Source organism: Girardinichthys multiradiatus, chromosome 17 (genome assembly GCF_021462225.1).
Source record: "Girardinichthys multiradiatus isolate DD_20200921_A chromosome 17, DD_fGirMul_XY1, whole genome shotgun sequence".
NCBI lineage: Eukaryota > Metazoa > Chordata > Actinopteri > Cyprinodontiformes > Goodeidae > Girardinichthys > Girardinichthys multiradiatus.
The window spans coordinates 742,314-766,463 of NC_061809.1; the positions used below are offsets into that span (position 1 = coordinate 742,314).

The following is a 24,150-nucleotide window of genomic DNA, read 5'->3' on the forward strand; positions in this document are numbered from 1 at the left end:
GTTACAGACTTGTTGTCATGCTGAAAGGTGAACCTCCTCTCAAGTCTTCTGGATAGGCTTGTATTTAACTCCACCCATCTTACAGTCCTGCTGTAGAAAAGCATCCCCACAGCATGATGCTGCCATCACCATACATCTTAGTGGATTAGTGTGTGTAGTTTTAGCTTTTCACCCCATATAGTGAGTGGAAACTTTGGTTTCTTTTCACCAGAACAACTTCTTCCAAATGTTTGCTGTGTCCCCTTCAAAGACGATGGCAAACTCTGAACTGGATTTCTTATTGCACTCTTGCATCAAAGACTTTCTTCGTTTTAATCTTTAATAAAGGACAGATCTGCAAAGTGCATGACTAATAGATGCTCTGTCAATAGACTATCCCACCTGAACTGTGGATCTACGACTCCTGCAGAAATGTCATTGGCCTATTAGTTACTTCTCTAATTAATGCTCTCCTACATTTTGAACCCAGCAAGTTGCATCAAAAATTCACTTGCAATGGGAGGAACAGCAGAAACAACAGGAGAAAAGCTCCAGCAAAACTGTGCTCTGAATAGACCGCTTTCTGCTTCACCCTGCTGGGGTGGACAGGAAATACACAAAGACAAACGTGGCAACTGTTGGCAACGAAAACCTGACAAGAAATTCACCAAAGGTAACATAATGTATAATGTCTGTAAAAATGAATAAAATGCAACCTCAGTTCTGCCTGTGTTAATGTTCTGAAAGCTTGGACCAGGTTTGCCAACACTTAAATCTGCACACTGTATGCAATAATTAGCTGCACTATTGATCCAAACATCATATATGTTCTGGTCTAATGAGCATATGCATTTCTCTGCAGCAGCCATTGACCTGCCAACAGCAGACTCTCACCAACACAGACACGCACATCGACCAGTGTTTGTCAGCCTGGTGATGTCCAGGACACTGACCTCCTGTTGGCACCGCAGGAAGTCAATACCACTGTCAACTGGGAAACAGCATGTCCTCACAACAGGGGGTTCAGATATACACATGTGAGCGTGATCAAACAAATGAAAACTGAATTTTTTACCTTTTTATTATATTCTTGCCTCTCTTAAAAGTAAGAGATATCTTAGACGCTAAATGCTGCCATTTGTTTAATATCCAGACTCAGATTTTTAAGGGTCACTGAAAACATTGTTTGAAACTTCACTGCAGGTAGCTCAAATGAGAAGCATCGAGTTATTGACCACGTTCCAGTCGTGGTGTGATTGCACAGTCAGAGTGAGAACAGATAGCTGTAACACAGGATCCATAGCTGCCAGAGAGCTCAGAAAAGACAATCAGCTTTCCACTGCGACAGGATGAGGACAGCTTGATGTGTGCGCTCCTTCATACCGAGTCAGTGTCCACTTTGGCCATCGTAATATTTCAACAGGCTTTTGATTCAACAAAAAACTTTTTAAACATGTTGAACTTCTTACATTTTGCAGATTCTAATGATTCGATTTTGGGGATGTAATGGAAAAGACAACCAAAGTAGTGGATAACTGTGAATGAGGAGGAAAAGGATGTAAAAGATAAAGACTTCAACAGTGTGGTAAAACCTCTTTTCCTTGCAGTTACAGCAGCAAGTCAAGTCTTTTTGGGTGTGTCTATACCTTAACTAAAATCGCTGACTTATCTCCTCAGACTTCCATCACTTCTGCAGAAGCCTGCCGATGACCTCTTCGCGTGATTCAGTTGGGTTCAAGCAGAGAAACATCTAAATCGTGCAGAATAGTGGTGAACAAGAACCAGCATGACCCAACCAGGATAATTACACATGCACCGAAATGTGAAAAACAAGAAAACAGGGGAGGACACATGACCGAGTAGTCAACTCATCATAGATCATGGAGGAAAAACACAGGGGGAGGAAGTATCTGGATTGGGAAACAGAATAGCCAAAATAAAACAGGAAATTAGCCAAACAAAAACCAATGAGCGACACACAAATGAAAAGATGAACAAAAGTTAGCTCTGGTAAGCAGAGCTGGATATTATAGGTCTCCAGATCTCTGGCATCTAGAGATCAAAATTATTTTTTGCAAAATACGTTAAGCCCTGTCAGATTGGATGGAGAACATCTCTGAACATCAATTTTCAGGTCTTGCCACAGATTATCTATTTGATTTAGATCTGGACTTTGACTGGTCCGTTGTAACAGATGTCTAGGCAATGTTCCCTACCTATTCCATTGTAGCTCTGGATACATGTCCTGGTATTTTGCTGATTCTTGCAGGTTTTCTTCCAGGGTTGGGTTTACCACGTATTAAGCTCTCTCCATCTTTTCATCACAAACCAAGTTGCAGAAACAGCTTCATTGTCCCTGCTAAGGTAAAGACTGCCCACAGCATGATGCTGGCTCTTTTTTAACCAATTAGGTGACTTCTGAAGGCAATTGATTGCACTAGATTTTGTTTAGGAATATCAGAGTAAGGGGGGACTATGCATGCCATATGTCACCATAAAGTATTCCTTTATGTTGGTAATCACATAAAATCCCAGTAAAATACACATAGGATTGATGACTCTAACATGACAAAAGAAGAAGACCTTCTGCGAAGCATTGCATGTCTATCAAAACGTTTTCTCATCGGTTTACCTCTGTACACACACTGTTGCTGCCATCAACACATTACTCCGCAAGCCAGTCTCTCTTTCAAGAGCCACAAATGTGCATTCGATGCTACAGGCTTACATCCCGGAAGCAGAGAGCCAGAAAGGATATTGTTAACAAGCATCTGAAAAAATGTTGGTCCAACAAGTGAGACGAGACTCCTGTGTGAATTCAAGGGGATTATCTCTTTTAATGTATGCTAATTGATGCACACCGAGTAATAAGAGCCTTGTGTTATTGTGTGACCGAGGCTCACCACACACACACACACACACACACACACACACACACACACACACACACACACATATACACACACACACACACACAGACACACACACACATATACACAACCACTGCCACAGCCGTGCCCTGTTGCACCAATGAAGCCTGTTGCTTGCTTGGAGAAATGCGCACTTTCTCTCTCACAAGACACACATGCAGGCTCTAACACCCGGCAACACTACTGTGTACTCCATGGGAATCCTGAAGTCCAGCCGCTGCCAGATCCCACTCTCATCACAAAAAGCCTACATTGATTCGGAGCCTCCTGGCTCACATTCCTGGCTCATTATGGGGTACTGTTTCAGAAATTTTACCCTGTGTGGTGCACAGTTTGAAGGTATCTTTGAAGTCCTGTTACCATGTTTTTCTCCTGCCATTGCTGTCTTACTTGCCTGAGGTAACACCCTTTATAGAACACCTTGATACAGGGTTGATAGTATCGCTTTTGGCTCTGTGGGAAATTACTATGCTATTATATCTAAATAAAAGGAGGGTGGAAAATGTTCCTAGAATCCATGCAGCAGAAACAGCAAATATGTGGTCAGATGAGACCAAAATTGAACATTCTGGCCTCCATGCAAAACATTTAGATGTGCTGAAAAACAAACTTACTGTCTCCTCAGTGAAACATAAAGGTGGCAGCATTATGCTGTGGGGATGCTTACTTTACAACAGAGACAGGGAAACTAGTTAGGGTTGATGTGAAGATGCCCAGAGCTCAATCCAGGGCAATCCTAGAAGGAAACCTCTTCAAGCCATGTTTCTCAAACTGTTGTACAAGTACCCCTAGTGGTACTAGGTCTGCAAAAGAAAGAAACATTTGATGTGAAACATAGTTCTACAAGGGATTAATTCAGGGTTTCTGAATATAGACACACAGCACCCTTTTCAGAATTTTATTAAAGAAATTAAAAGCATGTATCATTTTCTTTCCTGTTTACATTATCTTATTAAAATGGCATAAAACTGGCAGACGAGGCTCCCTTATCCTCAAGAATGAGGAGAATGAAACTCCTATTAGCATCTTGTGGTCCACTGTTGGGGTAAACCTCCTTGGATGGCTAGACCTGAGCATATTGGCAGTTGTTTTGAATGTCCTTCACTTGTAAATTTTCCATACAGTTGAAGGGCGGATTACACTTTTTTTGAGACTTCTTTAAATTTATTACAAGACTCAGAAGATTCTAAAATATTTTATTTAGAGACCTTGGGAAACTCTTTTGGTCATACTTTGCTGTTTATAGCCACTTCAACAGTCGGTGACTTAGCTCTAGCATAACGTCTAACAAAAAGCTCTAACAAAAGCCTGTTTGATTAGGTTTTGAATCAGTTTAATAGTTTGTTTGCTAACGTTTTCAAGTACCTATTTATTAAACAACAGCAAAAGGATTGGACACATGAGTCCATGGTTTCTGAACCCAAACAAATTTATGCAAGCAATGCTTTAAATAATAAACGTAAATAATTGTAAAAATAGCATTTCAGAATTTGTTTGTAAGCTTGTTCAATCAGAATGCATTTTTACTTCATGCAACATTGTCTTTTATCACTGATTTTAATGATGAATCTATATCAATTTCAATAGTAAAGACTTTTTTTGGTAAAATGTATATGAGTAGGTTATTAATATTTATTTCTATTTAAATGAAATTATTTATCAACGAAAATGTGCTGAAAATTTAACGCAAATATATTTTTTTAAATGTGAAATTATGCGAATTTTGTAATGAATGTGTTTGTTTCATGTCACAGCCTTTTACTGTTTTACTGTAAGTCAACAGACACATGACTCCGAATTTCCAGATCTTTATATGGTGCCACTTCATAAATGTCGAACCCACAAACATGATCTTGGTATAAAGAAGAACCTTTAATTATTCTCTAGAATAAAACAATTTGTTTCGACACAGATGTCTTTTCAGAAATGTAAATCAGCACGACTTGAAGTATCAAATAAGTAGATTCTCAACCTGTGTGCCGCACCTTAACTCTGTCTCTGCTCACAGTGTGAACGACAGGCAGCCAGTGAGACTCAGCCGCTGCAGATAAATGCATCCCTGCAGAAAGATCAGCAGCCCATTATAGGAGCGATCCAGTGATTTGCGTTCAAGGCGGTGGGCGGCGCGCGCGCTAATGCGATGTAATGAGCGCGCGAGCCCGCAATCATCCAGCCAACCAACCAACCAGGCGGCGCGCGAGCCCGCAATCATCCAGCCAACCAACCAACCAGGCGGCGCGCGAGCCCGCAATCATCCAGCCAACCAACCAGGCGGCGCGCGAGCCCGCAATCATCCAGCCAACCAACCAACCAGGCGGCGCGCGAGCCCGCAATCATCCAGCCAACCAACCAACCAGGCGGCGCGCGAGCCCGCAATCATCCAGCCAACCAACCAGGCGGCGCGCGAGCCCGCAATCATCCAGCCAACCAACCAGGCGGCGCGCGAGCCCGCAATCATCCAGCCAACCAACCAGGCGGCGCGCGAGCCCGCTCTCCTTAAACCAGCCCAGCAGAACCAAGCCGAGCAGAGCCAGTCTGCGCCGAGTCCTCAGCCCAGCCGTCCCATTCAGACAGGACAGGCTCAACGATGACCTCTTAGCGCATCTTTACCCATCCGATAAAAAAACAAAAACCTGAAACCTTTATTTGAGGCTTTTTACGTAGAGCTCATCGACACCATGGACTCTACAGTTCTGAGGACCGATGTTTGGATCTGCCTGCTGCTTCTAATCAGCCACATAGGTAAGAAAATAAACTGTTGCAGCAGAGAAAAGGAAGGCAAAAAGATTTAAATGTCTACTGACTGACGTGATGATTTGAACGGGTTTAATTGTATTGTGGGTCAGTTGAATTACCTACGGACACCCAGCTCACTTTCTACATTATGCAATCGGTGGTAAAGAGTCGTTTTGTGGATTTTAATTCAGCCTCATTAGAATGCGTAACAGCCACAAATGTGGAGTGGTTGGGTTTTTCCCGGCTGAAAATCAGTTTTCTGTGCAGTCCATCATGCACGTTGAAGTCTCTGGTGTCAGTCTGTGGACGTCCACAAACTGTCTCCAAATACGTTGAAGGACCAAAACAAAATGCAATGTTCTGCAGAGTTACCATGTGCAGGATTTGAGGCGCTCACTGGGCAAAGTCTTTATAAACTCACTTACCTCAAATATTGTTATATTATTGAAAAACAAACTTTAAAAGTCAATGAGGGTAAATGTTCATCTTTCCAACAAATCACTTGGAAGCAAAAAACAAACTTAATTGAAATTAGACATTCAGGAACGGACTTTGTGCAAATATGTTTCCTGGGGCAGACGCCTGGAGACGACGTTTTAGGGTGGCCATAAATATTTGTGTATTTTATATATATTTTAATTATTATTTAATGAAATAATGTTTTGCAAATTTCACCCATTTAGTATTTCATACCTTTGTAGTTTTTGACATTTCTCTATCAGGTAGATTCACTATGGATAACTAAAGCCACAGTGTGTCATTTTCAGATCAGACATAATAAAAAATCTAGCCTCAAAGTTTAAGTGCATTCCTAAAGAATCTTTTTTTGCTATTTTAGTTACACGTAAATGACATGTAAGACAAGTGCTACTGTTAGCCAACATTTCTTTGGGGATGCTCAATGACAGATATCAATAGGCTAAAACAAGGTTTTCTGTAATCCATTTACCCTTGTATCTGCTGAGACCCTTCTAGTGTCCAATGTAATCTGGAATTAAAGGGGCAACTTGTATCAGACAACAACTCTTAAAAGTAAAAAAAAACCAAAAAAATTGTACTTTTGCTAGTTCAACTTGGCAACTTAGATTTGCCATATTCAGTGACACAAAAAATGATTTATTTCATTGTTTTAACATAATGACTATCCAGTCACTCTTTGAGATTTTCTTTTCTGTAATTGTTGTAACATAAAACTTTTTTTCCCTAGTGAATTTAAACTCATCATGGGAATGCCTTTAATCTCTGGGTCTTTTCATCTTCGGAAAAGCTTTGAAAGTTTGACTAAAACTGGGAGAAATCAAAGAGGAGGCTATCGCATTTACCATTCCATTCCCTTCTAACGAGGCTATTTGATTTATTTTGGCATTTTTTTAAAGAACCGTAGAAGATGAAGCGCATGACATTCTGCCCCGGAAGCCCAGATTAGGCTTCTTCATCTCCTGAACTTGCTTTGATGTAATTTTTTTTCTGTGACCATGTTTTACTCAGAGGAGACCAACAAACCCAAAACTATAGGAACTGTAATATGGACCAGAAATTTAGTAATGGTATTAGATGGAGTGAGTTTGAAATGTATGATTGCAGCTGCTTAAGACATGGAGCATCATATTTTCCATATATTTCATTGGATTTTAACTCCTTACCGCCATGTCTTTTTTGCTCTCTAAAAAGATTTGGAAATCCTAAACATCAAGTGATCCCAATAACTCAGATTGGATAGAACTAGTCAGCCTTGTTAGAAAACTCTCCGGCCTTGTTTCCACCAATCAGCTTTGCCAGTGAGCATAGCCTTCCTCACTGAGCCATACGCTTTTCAGCATGGTTCCATCTACACACCATTAGGGATGGTTACCGAATTTATAGGTACCGGCCGAATTCTGTCGGTACAGTACAGATTCACGTAAAATCAAACGGTACAATATTTGGGTACCTAAATGCATCATTGTGACACTTGAGGGAGTGGAAGAGTGGGCAATTTTCCATTCTGGACATGAACACAGCATTGCAGGCACAAGAGCGTAATGACGTCAGTAGCTGATAGAAAGTGCTCGAAGGTACGACTCCTCTTTTCAAAACGCGATGCAGATTACGCTAACTGAAACATTTGTGACGTGAATTTAAAAACCAGCGGTGGCAATACTTCTAATCTCAGGAAGCACCAGGTTAAGCACAAGATTTTTCTCAAGGCTGAAGAGTGCACAATTTTTGTCAGTCTCAGATCTACAGCTACAGCTCCTGCACTTAGCACTGTTAGCGCGCCTGGATCCGTTAGCAAGTCGTCGTCTGCAGCTAGCAACATGGGAGAAGAAATGTTAGAAACAACTGAGATGTTACATTACAAACACCTGGATGTTGTTTTGATATATCCATTAAAGTTTATATTTTGAGAAATAAATGTTAAATTGAATAATCTTGAGATTTAATTATTACCACATAAACACACACAAAAAGTACTGAAACTGGTACCGTTGAGTACCGATACGATTCCCAGTTACCAGGAATCTCTACCGTTCAAATGTGAAAGGTACCCATCCCTATACACCATAGATCTCTGTGGTTACAGAGGTTATCCATTCCTGTTTTTGTGCAGAATTTTACTTAGATGTGCAGACTCAAAACATAAGAGTTGTAACTTCCTTTGAATCTCACTGCTTTGAGATTTGAAACCAATCTTCTTCAGCTCAGCATGGTTTTTGTCTATGTGATACTTTCCTCTAATGTTAACAGCAGACACCTGCCTTCCATTTATCCCACTTAGTTTGCACAACATGACTGCATTTGATGCTTTCTACTTAATAATTGCATGTGTTAAATCCCAGCAGATGGGATATATTAAACCGCAAAAGGAGGCAGCTACATAAAATGCAATCTATCAATGCTGGTTGTGTTAAAAATGCAATGCTGCAACGTGGATTGATTAGGTTTGGGGTATTGTGAGGTTGATTAGAGTTGAATAGTTTATTAGAAATAAACAATCAAATCAATGCTGTGGATGTGCTGAGAAAACTCAATAACTTTAAAGTGAAGTAAAATTTCATCTACCTTTAATCAGTATTAAATAAAAAACCTTAGTATTGTGATTGTGTAGCACTAAACACACTCACCTATAATGTTTAGACACTGCCAGACTCTTATACCATTTTTTCATGTTGGTGTCTCAACTTCGGTCCCAACTGGAGTTTTTACCAGTCAGCAGCAGTATATTGCTCCAACTTGGGGTAACTAGGTTGGGAAAGCTCCTATAATGTTCTGACGATGCGTGATCTCAAAATGTGTGTAGCTTTATAATTTGTTTCTCAGGTTATTTGACTTGACACATCTACATCCAAGGCATGCCCCAGTTTACTTTATCAAGGTATATTCAAGTTTTAAAAGGTTTTTGATTCAAAACAGCTAAACGTGTCTGTTATGCTGTTTCTACGGTTTAAAGTTCCTAAAGAGTGGGAGTCTGACTTGTATGTGGCTGTATGGAGCAAAGAGGATTGCAGCTCTGCTTGCAATGAAGACAAATTCTACTGTTTGGAAATATTAGTCATAACAACACGAACAGGCAATATGATGTGGAAGGTAAAAGGAGTACCACCCATCACTCTTAAGGTAATGCTACTCTTAGCATGCTACAAACACTATGTCTGATAAGGATGGGTCTATATTAGGGGTCTGCAACCTTTATAATCTATAGAGACATTTTTGGTCTCAGTCCAGCTAAATACAACTTGTTCAGTGCCGCAAATGTTATTTGACCTCTTTTAAAAAAGACAACTTATAATTTTTGATAAATATCTAATAAAAGAAATGTATTGTCATTTTTAACAAACCAGGATTTTATTTCTATTTTGAGGTTTTAAAATAAAGATATATAAGATATATAAGAAAAATACATCTTAAAAAATATCACTACTACTTTTATTGTCATTCTGTTGTGGAAATTCAATGCAGTTCCATTAATAAAACTGCAAAACTGCTTAAACCTGCATTTGGTATTACATCTATATTTAAAAACATTAGCTGGTTCTTTATCGTTTTTCGGCAAAGTTATTAAAGGCCATTGTCAAAGGTCCAAAGAGCCACTTGTGGCTGCATAGCTGCAGGTTGCAGACCCCTGGTTTAGACATTAGATGGTATGACATTCCCATGGAATGGCAACCCTGAGTCAAGAAAACATGGTTTAATGGTATAATGGTATAATATGATATAACATTTCTAGAAAAAACATTTTTAACATGATCTTATGTCCATCATTTAAAAATAGAAAAGCAACAAGTATTCCTACTGCTGCGTAAACAATGTATTATCAATTATTACAGTTTTAACGTCTTCTAAAACATTTACTGTTTTCATTTTTATCAATTATTACAGTTTTCACACTGTACATTTGAAACTAAATTTAGTAGTAGTTTACAAGTAGACATGCTTATTTCGCCGAATGTTAAACTCTTTGCTGTTGTGCTCTTTAGAGTGCATCAACTTTAACGAGCTAGAATTAGCTGGTTAATTAGTCAGGCCATCTGCTTTGTTAGCCAGCCTGATGTTTGCGCCTTAAATGCTTAGTGCCCGATTGTTTCGCATTTATATAAGAAAAAATATTTGTGCCTTTTCTGTGAAGCAGATGGTAAATTAAGTAGAAATGTTTCATTACAATATAGCTCTTATAATAGATATAAATGTATCCATGATACAAATTCTCAACATTTTAATTTGGTAAAACAGTCACTAAACACATTTTCCAGTCTCATGAATGTAGAATTGATTATTAATGTTACTAAAGCTAGCATGCTTGCTCTTTGTTTTGATGTGACTCATTGATAATTCAACCCCGTAAGATTTATTAGTTTGGTTTCTGAAAATCTTCATTTGCAAAATGTGTGTTTTTGCAAAATAAGGCCTGAAACTGAAGCCCAGGACCTTAAACTGGTGTTAGACTGGGGATTGCAGGTTCCTTTGAAAGGCTGTTGAGTGTACATTGCAACAAAACAAGAAAAACACTCTACAGACAGAAGTGGTCTTTGGTGTTATATTGTACTGTAATCTTATAATATTCGAACCAAGGAGTGAAACAGCCATCTTGAAAACTTAAAGACTGTGTTACGTTGTGGATAAAAGGTATCATACGTCTTCTTGAAACAGTAAATATAGATTTGCTTTGTGCAGATATATCCTGATTAGTTTAGCTTTAGTGTTTGAGTCAACAATGAACACTAGATATTAGTTTGGTGGACAAGTAACACAGCGACAAGCAAATGATGGATTGTGCATAGTTTTTGTAAAGTAGACACTCATAAATAGCTCTCCAGTGACAGTTGTTACAAGATAAACCGTTTTCCTCTTCGTTTCACTAAGGGAAATCTGAGCAAAGTGCCACCAAACATTATGTCAGGTTAATGTGACATCAGCAATCATATGTTCTGTTAGTGGGATGCCATCTGGCCGCCCAGCGCTCTGCGAGCACTCAAACCAGAGGGGTTGCATCCAATTGGCATGATAGGATGCTGGATGGTGCAATGCTAAAACTAATTGGTTACAAAATAGTGACACATGTTTCCTGGGCCTCAAAGGGGAGTGAGCAAATCCATGAATTAAATGGAAGAGCGATGACATAACTTGCAGTCAAATACAAACAACTAGGGTTATGGGAGTTCATGTCCAGCTGGAATGTTGTCAGCAGTCTTACCACCACTTTATAATTACATTCGAATTAAAAGGAACTGTAAATTGTTGTTTAACTGCTGCAGAAGAGGGCACACAGTTTGTTAGGACTGAAAATGTGGAACCCTTGCTGTAAATCTGTCATTCCAGATGTCTATGTTAGTGTTTGCTTCTAAAATAAAAAAGCTATTGTCATTATTCTCCTACAGTGCTTTCCAAATGCCTTCATAGCCCTTCAACGTTTCCACATTTTGTCAAAGCCAGAAACTTCAATGTTCTTCAGTAGGATTTTTGGTGATAATTGTTTAAGTAGAAGGCAACTTGTTCAGGTGTTTCTTAAAGATGTTTCACCTCTCATCCTAAAGTCTTCTTCAGTTCAGTTCATGTGGAGTGCCTGATAAACGCTGTCTCGTGGACAGATTCTCCCACCTGAGCCATATATCTCTGCAGCTCCTCCAGATGGACTGGTGCTGTCCAGTAGGACAGTCCAGTGGATAGATACTGTATGTCTTAGTAGGTTTGCTCATAAGTCACTGCTGCCTGCAAACTTTACAAATTCTAGATATGAGAAAAGCAGAAATCCATTACACCTGACATGGCCATCTTTATCCTGTAAGATATAAACAAGGTGATTGTGGGAACTCAATACAGCATGCAATCTTCCAGCAAGTGAATGTGTGTGAGGAAGAGCTGTCCTGTTTTTCTATGATCTTTAAAGACGCTCCTCATTCTTGAGGATAAGGGAGCCTCGCCTGCCATTCTCAATGTGCAGTAAGCAAAACCCTGCATTTATATGGCTTTTCACATCCTGTCCTGAGTGAATATTCTACACAGGTGCCACTTGAGATTATCTCTAGATGTTCAAATGCATCTGCTGAGGAGAAGCGTCTCCTGCTGGGGAAAATAACTCAAGTCTGGTACTTCTGTAACACAACACCCCCCTTCAGCCCAAAAACTTCAAAGCGATCACGAACAATCCCAACATGATTGATTTAGATTTCCCAAAGCCTTCTTAACTTTCACTTTGAAGAAGATGGTGCAGGAATGTAGCAAGTTTTATTCTAAAATCGGTTACAGTGAAATTCTTCTGAATGTCAGAAAGGTTTAGGATTTTTCACTGCATAGAAAAGTCTCTGTTCAAACAGGACTAATAAATATACTCTAGATTAACAAAGAATCCATTGGGATGGTTAATACAGCGTTTTTTATGATTTGGAGTGGTTTTTGGTTGAGGGTTTTTCTCACTTGTTTCTCACAGTTAAGGTTTTTAGTCATGCTTCTGGTCATGTTTTAGTTTTTGTCTTGTTCATGTTTTGTCAAGTTATGTTTTTTTTTTGTATCTGGTTATGCTTTAATTTCATAGTTTACTAGTTTGTATTCAGGGGTCTCTGTTTTGCTCCTGCCACGTTTTTGTTCTGTCTATCAATTAACTTTATTCGGTTCACCTGCTCCAAGCTAATTTGTCTCCTTGCTCCACCTGGTTCACGCTCCATAAATACACACCTGTTCAGTTACTCATCGCAGAAACATTTCAGTTCATGTCACCTGTGTTCTGTTCATCATGCCAACCGTCTTGCCAACCTGCCCATGTCTGTTTTTGCCATCACCCTCTGTAGTGAGTTTTTTGTTAATTAAATCTTTTTTCACTTACCGTCATGCTGCCTGCTCATCTGCATTCCAAGGTCCTTCGCTACACATACCTTAACAGAATGTTTCCGCCAAACACGGACCCCGCAGACGAGCAGAAGGCAGACGTCTTGGATCGCTGGGTTCAGCGTCAGATGGAGGAGGTAATGAGGCATCTGCCCAAAGATTGCCGTCTCCACTGTTCTGGAGCGGATGGAGTGTGAGGCGGCCCAGCGCCAGAGAGTTCGGGAGGGCTGTTCTTTCCCTCCGCCTCAGCTCCAACGTTCCCTTCCTGCTCCCATACCGGCAGCTAAACCATCATCTTCCTCCCGCTGCAAGAAGCGCCGACGTGCAGGGGTTCCCAGCCGGCGAGGAAGTGTCTCACACGGCCACTGCGGTGACGTCTGGAGCGGTGGTTTTCCTGCCCGCTGACGTGAAGGCTGTAGCGAGTAATCCCGCGTCTTGGTCTGCCACAGCACTGTTTGCCAGGCTCGCTGCACCTCTGCCCAAGTCATCTTCACACTCTCCAGCCCAAGATTCTGAGGCAACACCAGAGGAGCTGGAGGAGCGATTAAGGTTTTTTGCTCGCCAGATAAAGTGCTGTAGAAAGACCTGTCTCCTATTTTCCTCTTCCGAGCTTAGGGAGAGAATCAAGCAGATGGAGGAGGATTATGAGACGGCAGTAAGGCAGTGTTACTGTCACTTTCACCCACGCCAAGCCACCGAAGTGCTGCTGCTGCTGCAGAGCAGTCCACATCAGGTTTCCTGATCGCTGCTGCCGCAGCACAGCTCACGCCATGTCTCCTGACTGCAGTGACTGTTGAGCAGTCCATGTCAGGTCTACAGCCTGCTGCAGAGTTTCCAGGGGGTCAGAGGACGGACTGCCTCTATTACCTGTTCCAGAGGGTCTGAGGATGGACTACCTCTGATTCTGGCTCCTGGACTGACTGACTGTGTTTCAGTGCCCACTGACTGTGTTCCAGGGCGAATTGACTCTCAGCCTGACTCTCAGCCTGACTCACAGTCTGACTCACAGCCTCCGAGGTTCCGGCTCGACGTCTTAGCTCCTGCGCACGCCACTGAGGGTCTCAACGATGCCTCAGCTTCTGCTCACGCCACTGAGGATCTCGGCGACGCCTCAGCATCGGAAGCGCTGCCGGTCCCTGTTCTTGTGGGGTTCAAGGAGCAGCTTGTCCTCGTTCTGGCCTCTGAGGGTTCGCCAGGCGCTGTCTCTGCCTCTGAAGGTTCGCCAGGCGCCACCTCTGCCTCTGAGGGTTTGCCTGGTCTTCGCCATCTCTGCCGGTCTTCAGGTCTTCGCCGCCAGCCGCCCAGGTCTCTACATCTCTGCCGGTCTCCAGGTCTTCGCCGCCGTCGCCGGCTGATCAGGCCTCTGAGTAGCTGGTCTTGGACTCCTCCTGAACCTTATGTCTGCATGGGATGACCTCCTGGTCGCCCGCCTGAACTCTGTGTCTGCTTGGGATGCCGTCATGGTCACCCGCCTGAACTCTATGCCTGCTCGGGACGGCCTCCTGTTCGTCCGCCTGAACTTTGTGTTTCTTGTTTCTGGCCCTCCTGCCGTGGCCCGCACTGCCTACTCGGTGTGGGTTGTTTTTTGTCTAGACTCTTGTGGGCGTCTGGTATCCGCCCTTAAGGGGGTTTCTGTTATGATTTGGGGTTGTTTTTGGTTAGCATTGGTAAAAAACATGTTACATTGAATAATTTATTGCCTGCTTTCTTCTTTGATACTTTGTCTCCGTTTTCCTCACTTTTCTCTCCACCACAAAGCTACGGATTAATTTATACATGAGGCCACAGACCACTAAGCAGAAACAATACTTTGGGATTTTTGTGTGCATTTAAAAATGTTATATTTTGGTGAAATCCTGCATTGGAAATTAATTATTGTTGTATCCTGCCGTATTCCACACAATAAGTACTTGAAAGCTACTACCAAATATAGCAGGTGTTTGTACTAAATCCAATAACAGATAAATGTTATTGGCTACCTATCTATGGTGTACCCCACCTCTCACCCAATGACTGCTAGATAAAGAGATGGATGATACCATTGATTTTAACTAGGACTTTTTCTCACTTTTTCATTTGAGATAAAAGCAGTTAAATGATGCTCCTTGTTTTTGACAAAATGCCCTAATCGCTTGTTAAGGAGTTGCGTTCCTGCATACATGTACTGAAAAATTTACTTGTAAAATAACTAAACCAACCAGTAGTTTTCTGCTAAACTTGGAGACAGTTCACACTTTATCTCGAGTCAGAAATTAATCTCCCTTAAGGGCACACCTTGCATTAAATGTCATAATGTGCTGGGTTTTGGTTGGACCAACGTGGAGATCAGAGCATGGGAGCCGCATGGTGAGTAGAAAAGTTTTAATAATGAAAACACATGGCGATAGGAGAGGAAACACCGGCAGGTATACAGACATAGAACAGGTGGGTAACGGAAGAATGCAGTGGTGAGCAACGAAAACCAAAGAGTATGAATACCAAGCAGAATAGACCATTGAACTGACAGTTTAAGCAACATTTCGACATTTGAACATTTCACTTATTGTCTACAATAAGGAAATATTATGATTCCTGTAAACACCATCAACTAGAAAAACAGCTTAGGGTTCCTTTTGTTTGATCAAGGGTCAAAATCTCTCATTGATTGCAACATATTTTTGTTAGTAAATATGCAGAGGTCTGTGTCACCTCAAGGCTGTGGCTGTCACTGTTGAGGTCATGTTATGAAAAAGAAATGGAGCACCACTGTTTTTCTAGAGCACTCTGAAACACAAGTGATTACATTGACTGATGTGTTCAAGAGACCCTGGATAGTGGGGGATCAAAGGCAGCCTGGAGACCACCTGAAACGTCATTTTCTATACCGCTTCTTCCATAGTGGGTCGCGTGGAAGCTGGTGCCTATCTCCAGCAGTCTATGGAGGAGGCCGGTACGCCCTGGACAGGTCGCCAGTCTATTGCAGGGCAACACAGACACAAACAGGACAAACAACCATGCACACACTCATTCACACTAACGGCAATTTAGAGAAACCAATTAACAGTCATGTTTTTGGACTGTGGGATATAACTTTCTATATAAGGGTAATAATTAATGAAAATATCTAAATACCAGTAAGTGTTTAAGTACTTGGATATAAACTGTTTTTTACTGGTGCAAAATGAAAATAGAAACAGGGGAACGAATCGCGAAAAAGTGAATTGAGTTGAAGCAGTTAGCTATAATTTGGCCGTCATACACAGATGACTGACAACTGATTGGAGAGGATCACAACTACAGTACATATAATGTCAGAAAAACATTATCCCGCTTTCTCTGGTTTTTAATGTGAAAAATATTAAACTATAGCAACTATAGTTATAGTTAGTTGTATAACTATAACTACAGGAACTGTCTGAGGCTAGATTTAAGCAGTTTTCCATTTTTCTCCCTTTGATCTTCGTCACTCGTTTCGGACAGTTCTAACAGAATCTACTACTACAGCCAGTGTTTGACAGAGTCTGTTTGTTGTCCAGGCGCCTTGACATCAAGGAGATCAAGTAATCCTTATGGCACAGAAAGGCTTTAAAATAACTGTGACCGTATGCTAAAATAGCCTTGACCATATGCTGCCAAAGTAAGAGCAGATCGCAGCTAAAAGTTGGCTTGGTGACAAATTTTGAAAAGTGCAGCGCTTAATAAAAATCTGCTGTATAAAACTGCTTGCACGCATGTTTCTGTGCCCCTCTACTTCACATATCCTAATATAATATATAGAGCGCAGCTGCAGGTGCCGCTTGGACAGCCCTGTCCCTGCCCCTAAATAAATATTCAGATTAGTATAAATACATGGCAGTTATAAATCTTAGTGGCAGAAGGTGGCAAATGCCGCTAACACGCAGTGCCAGCGACGTGGAATCTGAGCAACCCGATTCTGCTGCCAGCTTTTTCACAGCTGCTGACTGTCTGGATCAGAGGCACCGCGGGCCTCTGTTTCATCAGTCCAGCCGGGGGCTCACCAGTGCTGTGCTGCAATCACAGAGAGACGTCAATGACAGATATTTGTTGTGAATTACAGCGAACAACTTTTTTAGTGACATCAGCGATTCCTTGACAAAACTGACTGAAAAATAAAACGTTTGTACCTGTTTTGTTCTGCAATTTGTTTATCAAATCCAAATGGTGCTGTCTAGCTGCTGCATTGAGCTCAATTATGGCTCAACGCTGATCATTGTAATGTATAGCAAATCATTGTAATGATGTGAATATGCCTCCTATATTTCTGTTAGGACTGTCACCACACACACTTAAGTGAAGTCAAATAAATCTTTGTAACGATTCAGGATGTCACATTAAAAGAGAAGAACCACCTAGAAGCCAGCCATCGTACACAAAGCCTACTTGAAGTTTGTTCCCAACACAACTATTAGGATATAATTACTATTAAATTATAAAGGAATCCTTGGCTGAGCAGGCTAACGTCCCACCACATCTGTGAGACACATTTGCACATTACGAATAGGTTGGAAATATATTGAATGAAAATGTCCAACCTGTCAGTCGGCTCCCTCTGAAATGCTTCGGTTGCAAGGAATCACAATGTAGTGAGAACTCCCCTTAGTTTCCTTATATGCTGGGGCTAGTTCTGTGCAGTGCTCCAAGATAATTGCTCTGGACAATCTAAACTGGCTAATAAACCAAGCATCATCATGTGCCAGCAGGTCAGTAGGATTTCTGAAGAAAATGCTCCCTCTGACTTCTTCCATTGGCGATGTCCTCCAGCTGTGCCAAAGCTGCCATTGCTCCACAGTTACGCAACTCTACGCAGTTATTTATGGACGTCTAATCATCTACAGCTTGTTCACACCTGACTTGTTTAGAATTAATCTGACACCGTTTTATTCTCAGTGAGAATAGAAGTGTCCCTTACACAATCTACATGCATTTAATTCTCCTCAGTTCACAGACAGATGCACATTTACATCTACATGTGACAAAAAGAGAGGAATAGCTACAGTTTACATCAGATTGAGGTTGTTCCCATCATTTTTTGCCGCAACGTTCATTTTCATTCATCCCAACTTGTACGTCAAACAATGCGCCAAAACATTTTTTGTGTGTATGCGTTTATACATGAGGCCCCAGGACATTAGCTTTTCCAATTCACCTAAATGTTTCGATAGTGAAGAATCTCCAGCGGAGGGAGGACATGTGAATGAGAAAATACAGACACAGGTAGATCAAGTGCAATTCCACAGGAGGTTTCTGGTTTTTATTTTTTTATTTCTATCCTTTGAGCTTAATATCCTCTATCGTTTGACCAACTGGATGCATCTGTACACCCAGTGCCAGTTCTTGTTAGAATGCTGTCTTGGGTGAGCCTGCCCTGCCAACCAATCAAAACACAGTAAATTATTGGAGATTCAGGAGTGGGATAAAATGCATTGCAGTCCCACATGAAGCACGTAACTAAACATCCCTATTCTCAGCAGCAAGACACTGAGGTTGCCATCTCATCACATGGAGCTATCAGCTCCCTGACTGCACATCCATAAAAGCAACAGAAAACCTGTTCAGGGAACAATTGACAGGTAAGCTATATATTTCTTTTATCTGCTGCTTGTGTGCCCTCTACTTATAGTTATAATAACTACAATAATGTTTTTATAATGTGATAGCATCCGTTTAATGGCTTTTCATATGAGAATTTAAGTTTGTTTGAATAATTAGTGAAACTATGTTGCTATGGTTAGTTGTACATTGAGATGAGAGATTAACAAAGAAACCAAATACATTCAACATTTGCATGAAGGAAGCAGCTAGACCTAGGGAGCAGAATGTTTTTAGTAAAAAAAAAAGACTGATGGCAGGATACCAGAGAACAAAAGGTGAAAAGGAGCAGAAGAGTGAAACTAAGTCGCTCAGACCAGTGCTCCAATGTTCAATCATTAAATGCCAAGGCTCTTTCCAGATGAGAAAGTCTGTCTGAAGTTCCATTAGCTGACAATGGCTGTCTGTGTCTGCCTGTGCTCGCATAAAAAGCAACAGTTTTTTTAAGTGGCTGGCACCAAGGATTGAGATGGAGGACAACCTTACTACCCCTCACTACCTTTTAAGCTACCCAGATGATGGTCAGAGGAGACTGCATAGAGGTTTTCTGAAGAATGCCACTATTGTCCTCAAATGAAAGGCTCTTTAAACAGCTGTACTGCTGTTACTGACGTTTGTGCTAAACACTTCAGTTTTATGGTTGGGCAAAACTGACCTAGACATGAACCTTTCCATTTTATCACGTTACAACCACAAACATCTAGGTCAGGATTTCATGTAACAGATCAACACAAAGTAGTAGCAATTGTGAAGTGAAAGTTATATATGTTTTTCAAAATATTTTACTACTAAAAAGTATGAAAGTTGTGGTTCTAACATATGAGTATGATTTTCTTACCTTTCCACTGTAGCTCTGGTTTTATATTGGGGCTCACTTCTGCCCCATTCTGAGGTTTTCTGCAGCCTCTAACAGGTTTTCTTCCAGGATTAACTCTGACCATTTTCCCCGTTCCTACTTAAAATAAAATCACCCACAGCATGATGCTGCCACCACTGATCTCCATGAAGATGGTGTTATCTGGATGTAGTGTTGCTTTTCCACATAGTTGTCTTCAGTTTTGCCATACTCATGTTTCTGATGATAGAAACATCTCATGGAACCTTCTCCATGAGATGTTCCACCTTGGAATCCTGCTTTTTAACCTGTGGAAATGGTCAAGGGCTCTGAATACCTTCTTAAGGAGTAGGAATGTGCTTATTTTACTATTATGTTTTGTGGTAATGTAAAATTCAAAATTGCACAATAGAATTATGGGTAGTGTTGAATCACAGCTGTAATGCTGCTAGTAAAAATCTCAGCTGTTGGTATTTGACACTATGCCCATAATCCTTCATGTTAGGTTAGTTAGTTGCTCTGAATTGCATTCAGGTAAGGGTGTGTATGTGAACATATCTGCTTGCTGGTAACCTGTTCAGGGTTTACCCACCTCTTGCCTGTTGAATGCTGGGACAGGTTCCCAGGCTCTTATTGTTGCATGCATGGTAATGACTTGGCCAACTAAGATGGCTATCCTTAGCCTAGCAAATTTATGTTGATTTAGGTGTGTATTCAAGGTGGTGAATCAAACTGATTTTAAAAAAAATGTTTTCCTCATTAACTCCAAAACCCATGGTGCTTTTTGCCTTCTCTTCACTATTGCTGTCTCATTCAATCTTTTTGCTTTTGTCAATGTCCTTTCCTCTTTTGCTATTGCACGAGCACTATAAAATCATGGTGAAAAGAGGGTACACCTAGTTTTAATTGTAGGATTACACATATCACGACACAATGAAAATAATTTGGTCTTTAACTGTATTTAAATTATTTAAATCTAATATGAAGTGTTCAAAACACACAACATTCCACAATGTTGTTACATAAATAAAACAAGAAAGGACAAATTTTGAATAAGCCACAAGATTTCTGGAAAAATGTTTTTAAGACAGAGTAGACCAAAGTGGCCCATAATGTATACTGGCATGTTTGCTGCAAACCAAAACGCAACACAGACACCACATACTAACTGTCAAGTATGGTGGTGGTGAGCTGATGGTTTGGGCTGGTTTCGTGCCATTGTTAAGCTTTCATGAACTCCTCAGGTATTCTACAGTCAAATGTCAAGACATCTTTCCTACAGCCAGATCTGGCCAAACTGTTGCCACGGTGATTTATAATTGATGTTTGCTATATATTAAGTTAAGACATCTCATGTACAACAGCTCACAATACATTAATCGTATTCAAGATATCGCAAACTTTATTTAAATGAGTACAAAAGGCAGCTTTATACACAGCTCAAAAAAATAAAGGGAAGACTTAAACAACACAATATAACTCCAAGTAAGTGAAACTTCTGTGAAATCAAACTGTCCACTTAGGAAGCAACACTGATTGACAATCAATTTCACATCTTGTTGTTCAAATAGAAAAGACAACAGGAGGAAATCTTTGGTGATTATCAAGACACTCAATAAAGGAGTGGTTCTGCAGGTGGGGACCACAGACCACTTCTCAGTACCGATGCTTTCTGGCTGATGTTTTGGTCACTTTTGAATGTTGGTGGTGCTTTCACACTCGTGGTAGCATGAGACGGACTCTACAACCCACACAAGTGGCTCAGGTAGTGCAGCTCATCCAGGATGGCACATCAATGCGAGCTGTGGCAAGAAGGTTTGCTGTGTCTGTCAGCGTAGTGTCCAGAACCTGGAGGCGCTACCAGGAGACAGGCCAGTACACCAGGAGACGTGGAGGAGGCCGTAGGAGGGCAACAACCCAGCAGCAGGACCGCTACCTCCGCCTTTGTGCAAGGAGGAACAGGAGGAGCACTGCCAGAGCCCTGCAAAATGACCTCCAGCAGGCCACAAATGTGCATGTGTCTGCACAAACGGTTAGAAACCGACTCAATGAGGATGGTATGAGGGCCTGATGTCCACAAATGAGGGTTGTGCTCACAGCCCAACACCGTGCAGGACGCTTGGCATTTGCCAGAGAACATCAGGATTGGTAAATTCTCCACTGGTGCCCTGTGGTCTTCACAGATGAAAGCAGGTTCACACTGAGCACATGTGACAGACGTGACAGAGTCTGGAGACACCGTGGAGAGAGATCTGCTGCCTGCAACATCCTTCAGCATGACTGGTCTGGCAGTGGGTCAGTAATGGTGTGGGGTGGTATTTCTTTGGAGGGCCGCACTGCCCTCCATGTGCTCGCCAGAGGTAGCCTGACTGCCATTAGGTACCGAGATGAGATCCTCAGACCCCTTGTGAGACCATATGCTGGTGCGGTTGGTCCTGGGTTCCTCCTAATGCAAGACAATGCTAGACCTCATGTGGCTGGAGTTTGTCAGCAGTTCCTGCAAGATGAAGACATTGAAGCTATGGACTGGCCCGCCCGTTCCCCAGACCTGAATCTGATTGAGAACATCTGGAACATCATGTCTTGCTCCATCCACCAACGTCACGTTGCACCAGACTGTCCAGGAGTTGGCGGATGCTTTGGTCCAGGTCTGGGAGGAGATCCCTCAGGAGACCATCCACCGTCTCATCAGGAGCATGTCCAGGCGTTGTAGGGAGGTCATACAGACACGTGGAGGTCACACACAATACTGAACCTCATTTTGACTTGTTTTAAGGACATTACATCAAAGTTGGATCAGCCTCTAGTGTGTTTTATCCACTTTAATTTTGTGTGTGACTCCAAATCCAGGCCTCCATTGGTTAATAAATTTGATTTCAATTGATGATTTTTGTGTGATTTTGTTGTCAGCACATTCAACTTTGTACAGAACAAAGTATTCAATGAGAATATTTCATTCATTCAGATCTAGGATGTTATTTGAGTGTTCCCTTTATTTTTTGAGCAGTGTATATTGTGCCTGAACATATCTGCACAAATGCCAAATATCAGCTGTCAAACATGATGGTGGAGCAAGGATAGTATAGGTTTTTAAGGCAATGTTTTGTTTTCCATATTTATATTTTTTTTCAAAGTTTTGCTTCTCTTAATGTTACTTGTCAAAGATTTAAACATTCCTGCTTAGATCTATGTACTTGACATAACAAGCGCCATTGGTGAATCTTTCCATACATGGACATACAGAGATTTATAGTCAACTCAACTGCATTTTATTTTACGAAATGCATACTAGAGTGATTTCCCTTGCTTCCTATAGAATTTGACCCCAAAGTAACTGTCTGTATTATTTCCCTTCTGCATATTGTTGGCTTTGTGGGGTTTATTTTTAGCACAGCTGCCTGAATCAAAGGTTAATCCAGGTGCATGAGCATTTGGCACATTTGCGGTAAGCACAGTCGACAGTTTCCAATTGTTGTGCTTTACACAGATGGCCATGCTGTGTTGGGCTGTGGATCCTGGCTATATGACAGCATTTAGGCCACACAGGCCTAATGCAGTGCACACATTGGACTTTATTGTGACTTTTCTCTCACCCACACACAGTCAAGGTTGTATACACAAGCTCAAATCTTATACATGCATCCTTATTAACATTTGTTATTAACATTAGTCCCCCAAGGAAACAGAGTTTTTGCAGCCATCAGGAAGCTTCCGGCATTATTCTGGCAATATATATGACCACTCTTCTTGTCTAAATTGGTATATTTCATTTAGATTGGTTGGATTCCTGGCACTGACCTGGCATTTAAGCATAGTCCAGACATTTTTGGTGTAGTAGTGGTCAGGGCTCTCTAAAAGCTTGATGTTTGCCTGTTTACATTCCAGATCCTGTTTATATGTGTGCTTGGGATCTTTGATCTGAGTTCAAAAAAGATTCCAGTGCACCTAAATCGAAACTTTCAGGCTTTACTAAAATCTGGACAAGCCAAATGTCTTCTGAAAAGGGTTTATAGTCCATTAAGACAGAGATTGAGCTATTTTTCCACAATGACAATGTATGTTTAGAAGAGTCGAGGTTAGATAAATCTAAGAACGCTGTAGCAACTGTCAAGCACGGTGGTGGCAGCATTATAGTGTGAGGCAATTTTGCTGCCAGCAGTATGGATGAATTGCACAAAGGACTACCTCTTCAGCTGAGCCTTTTAAATGATTGGTTGATCTAACAGGAAAATGATCCTGGACACGCATCAAAATTGAACTAGATTAAGTAAACAAATAAATTATGTAGTGCCATGTCTTTAAGTAAACTAAAAATATATGCACTACATTTAAAAGGCAGGTCTGTGCAAGAAAACTGAACCAATTTATATGAACTCTTAAGCGTTGAGATATTCAGCCAGAATTATGCCAGAAGGTTAATGGCTACAAACAGTATGTGATCAAAGTGCAACTTGCTAAGTTGACCTTTAACCCAATTTTGGAGGTAGTGTATGTTTAATGCTGAACTCCTGTGGGTCAAGAAAAAACTATATAAATAATTTTAAACTCGTGCACTTGGTTCTTATTTATAAAACAGATTATCTAACCCTGAAAAAGAACTGTTCAAATATTTGTCAAAGAGTTAATACAGATGGTCATGCTTTTGCATACATGGTTGGATGTGCAGTGAGTATCCAAACCTGCTTCCTCAGTCAAAAAGAGTATCATTTACAATTTGAAAAAAGGCACAGAGTGATATATTATAGCCCCAGTTTGTTAGAGCAGAACGCATATTTTATTAAA

General features: G+C 41.1%; 1 protein-coding gene across 2 annotated transcripts in view; it reads left to right on the forward strand.

Moving 5' to 3' along the window:
* Positions 1-5,416: 5,416 nt before the first annotated feature.
* ptprz1b (protein tyrosine phosphatase receptor type Z1b) overlaps positions 5,417-24,150 on the forward strand; it is a 112,656-nt gene continuing 93,922 nt past the window's right edge. For both annotated transcript variants that reach the window (XM_047389327.1, XM_047389328.1), the window contains exon 1: positions 5,417-5,651. In XM_047389327.1, the coding sequence (XP_047245283.1) occupies positions 5,588-5,651 (64 nt within the window). In that variant the 5' untranslated portion in view covers positions 5,417-5,587. The remainder of the gene's footprint in view (positions 5,652-24,150) is intronic.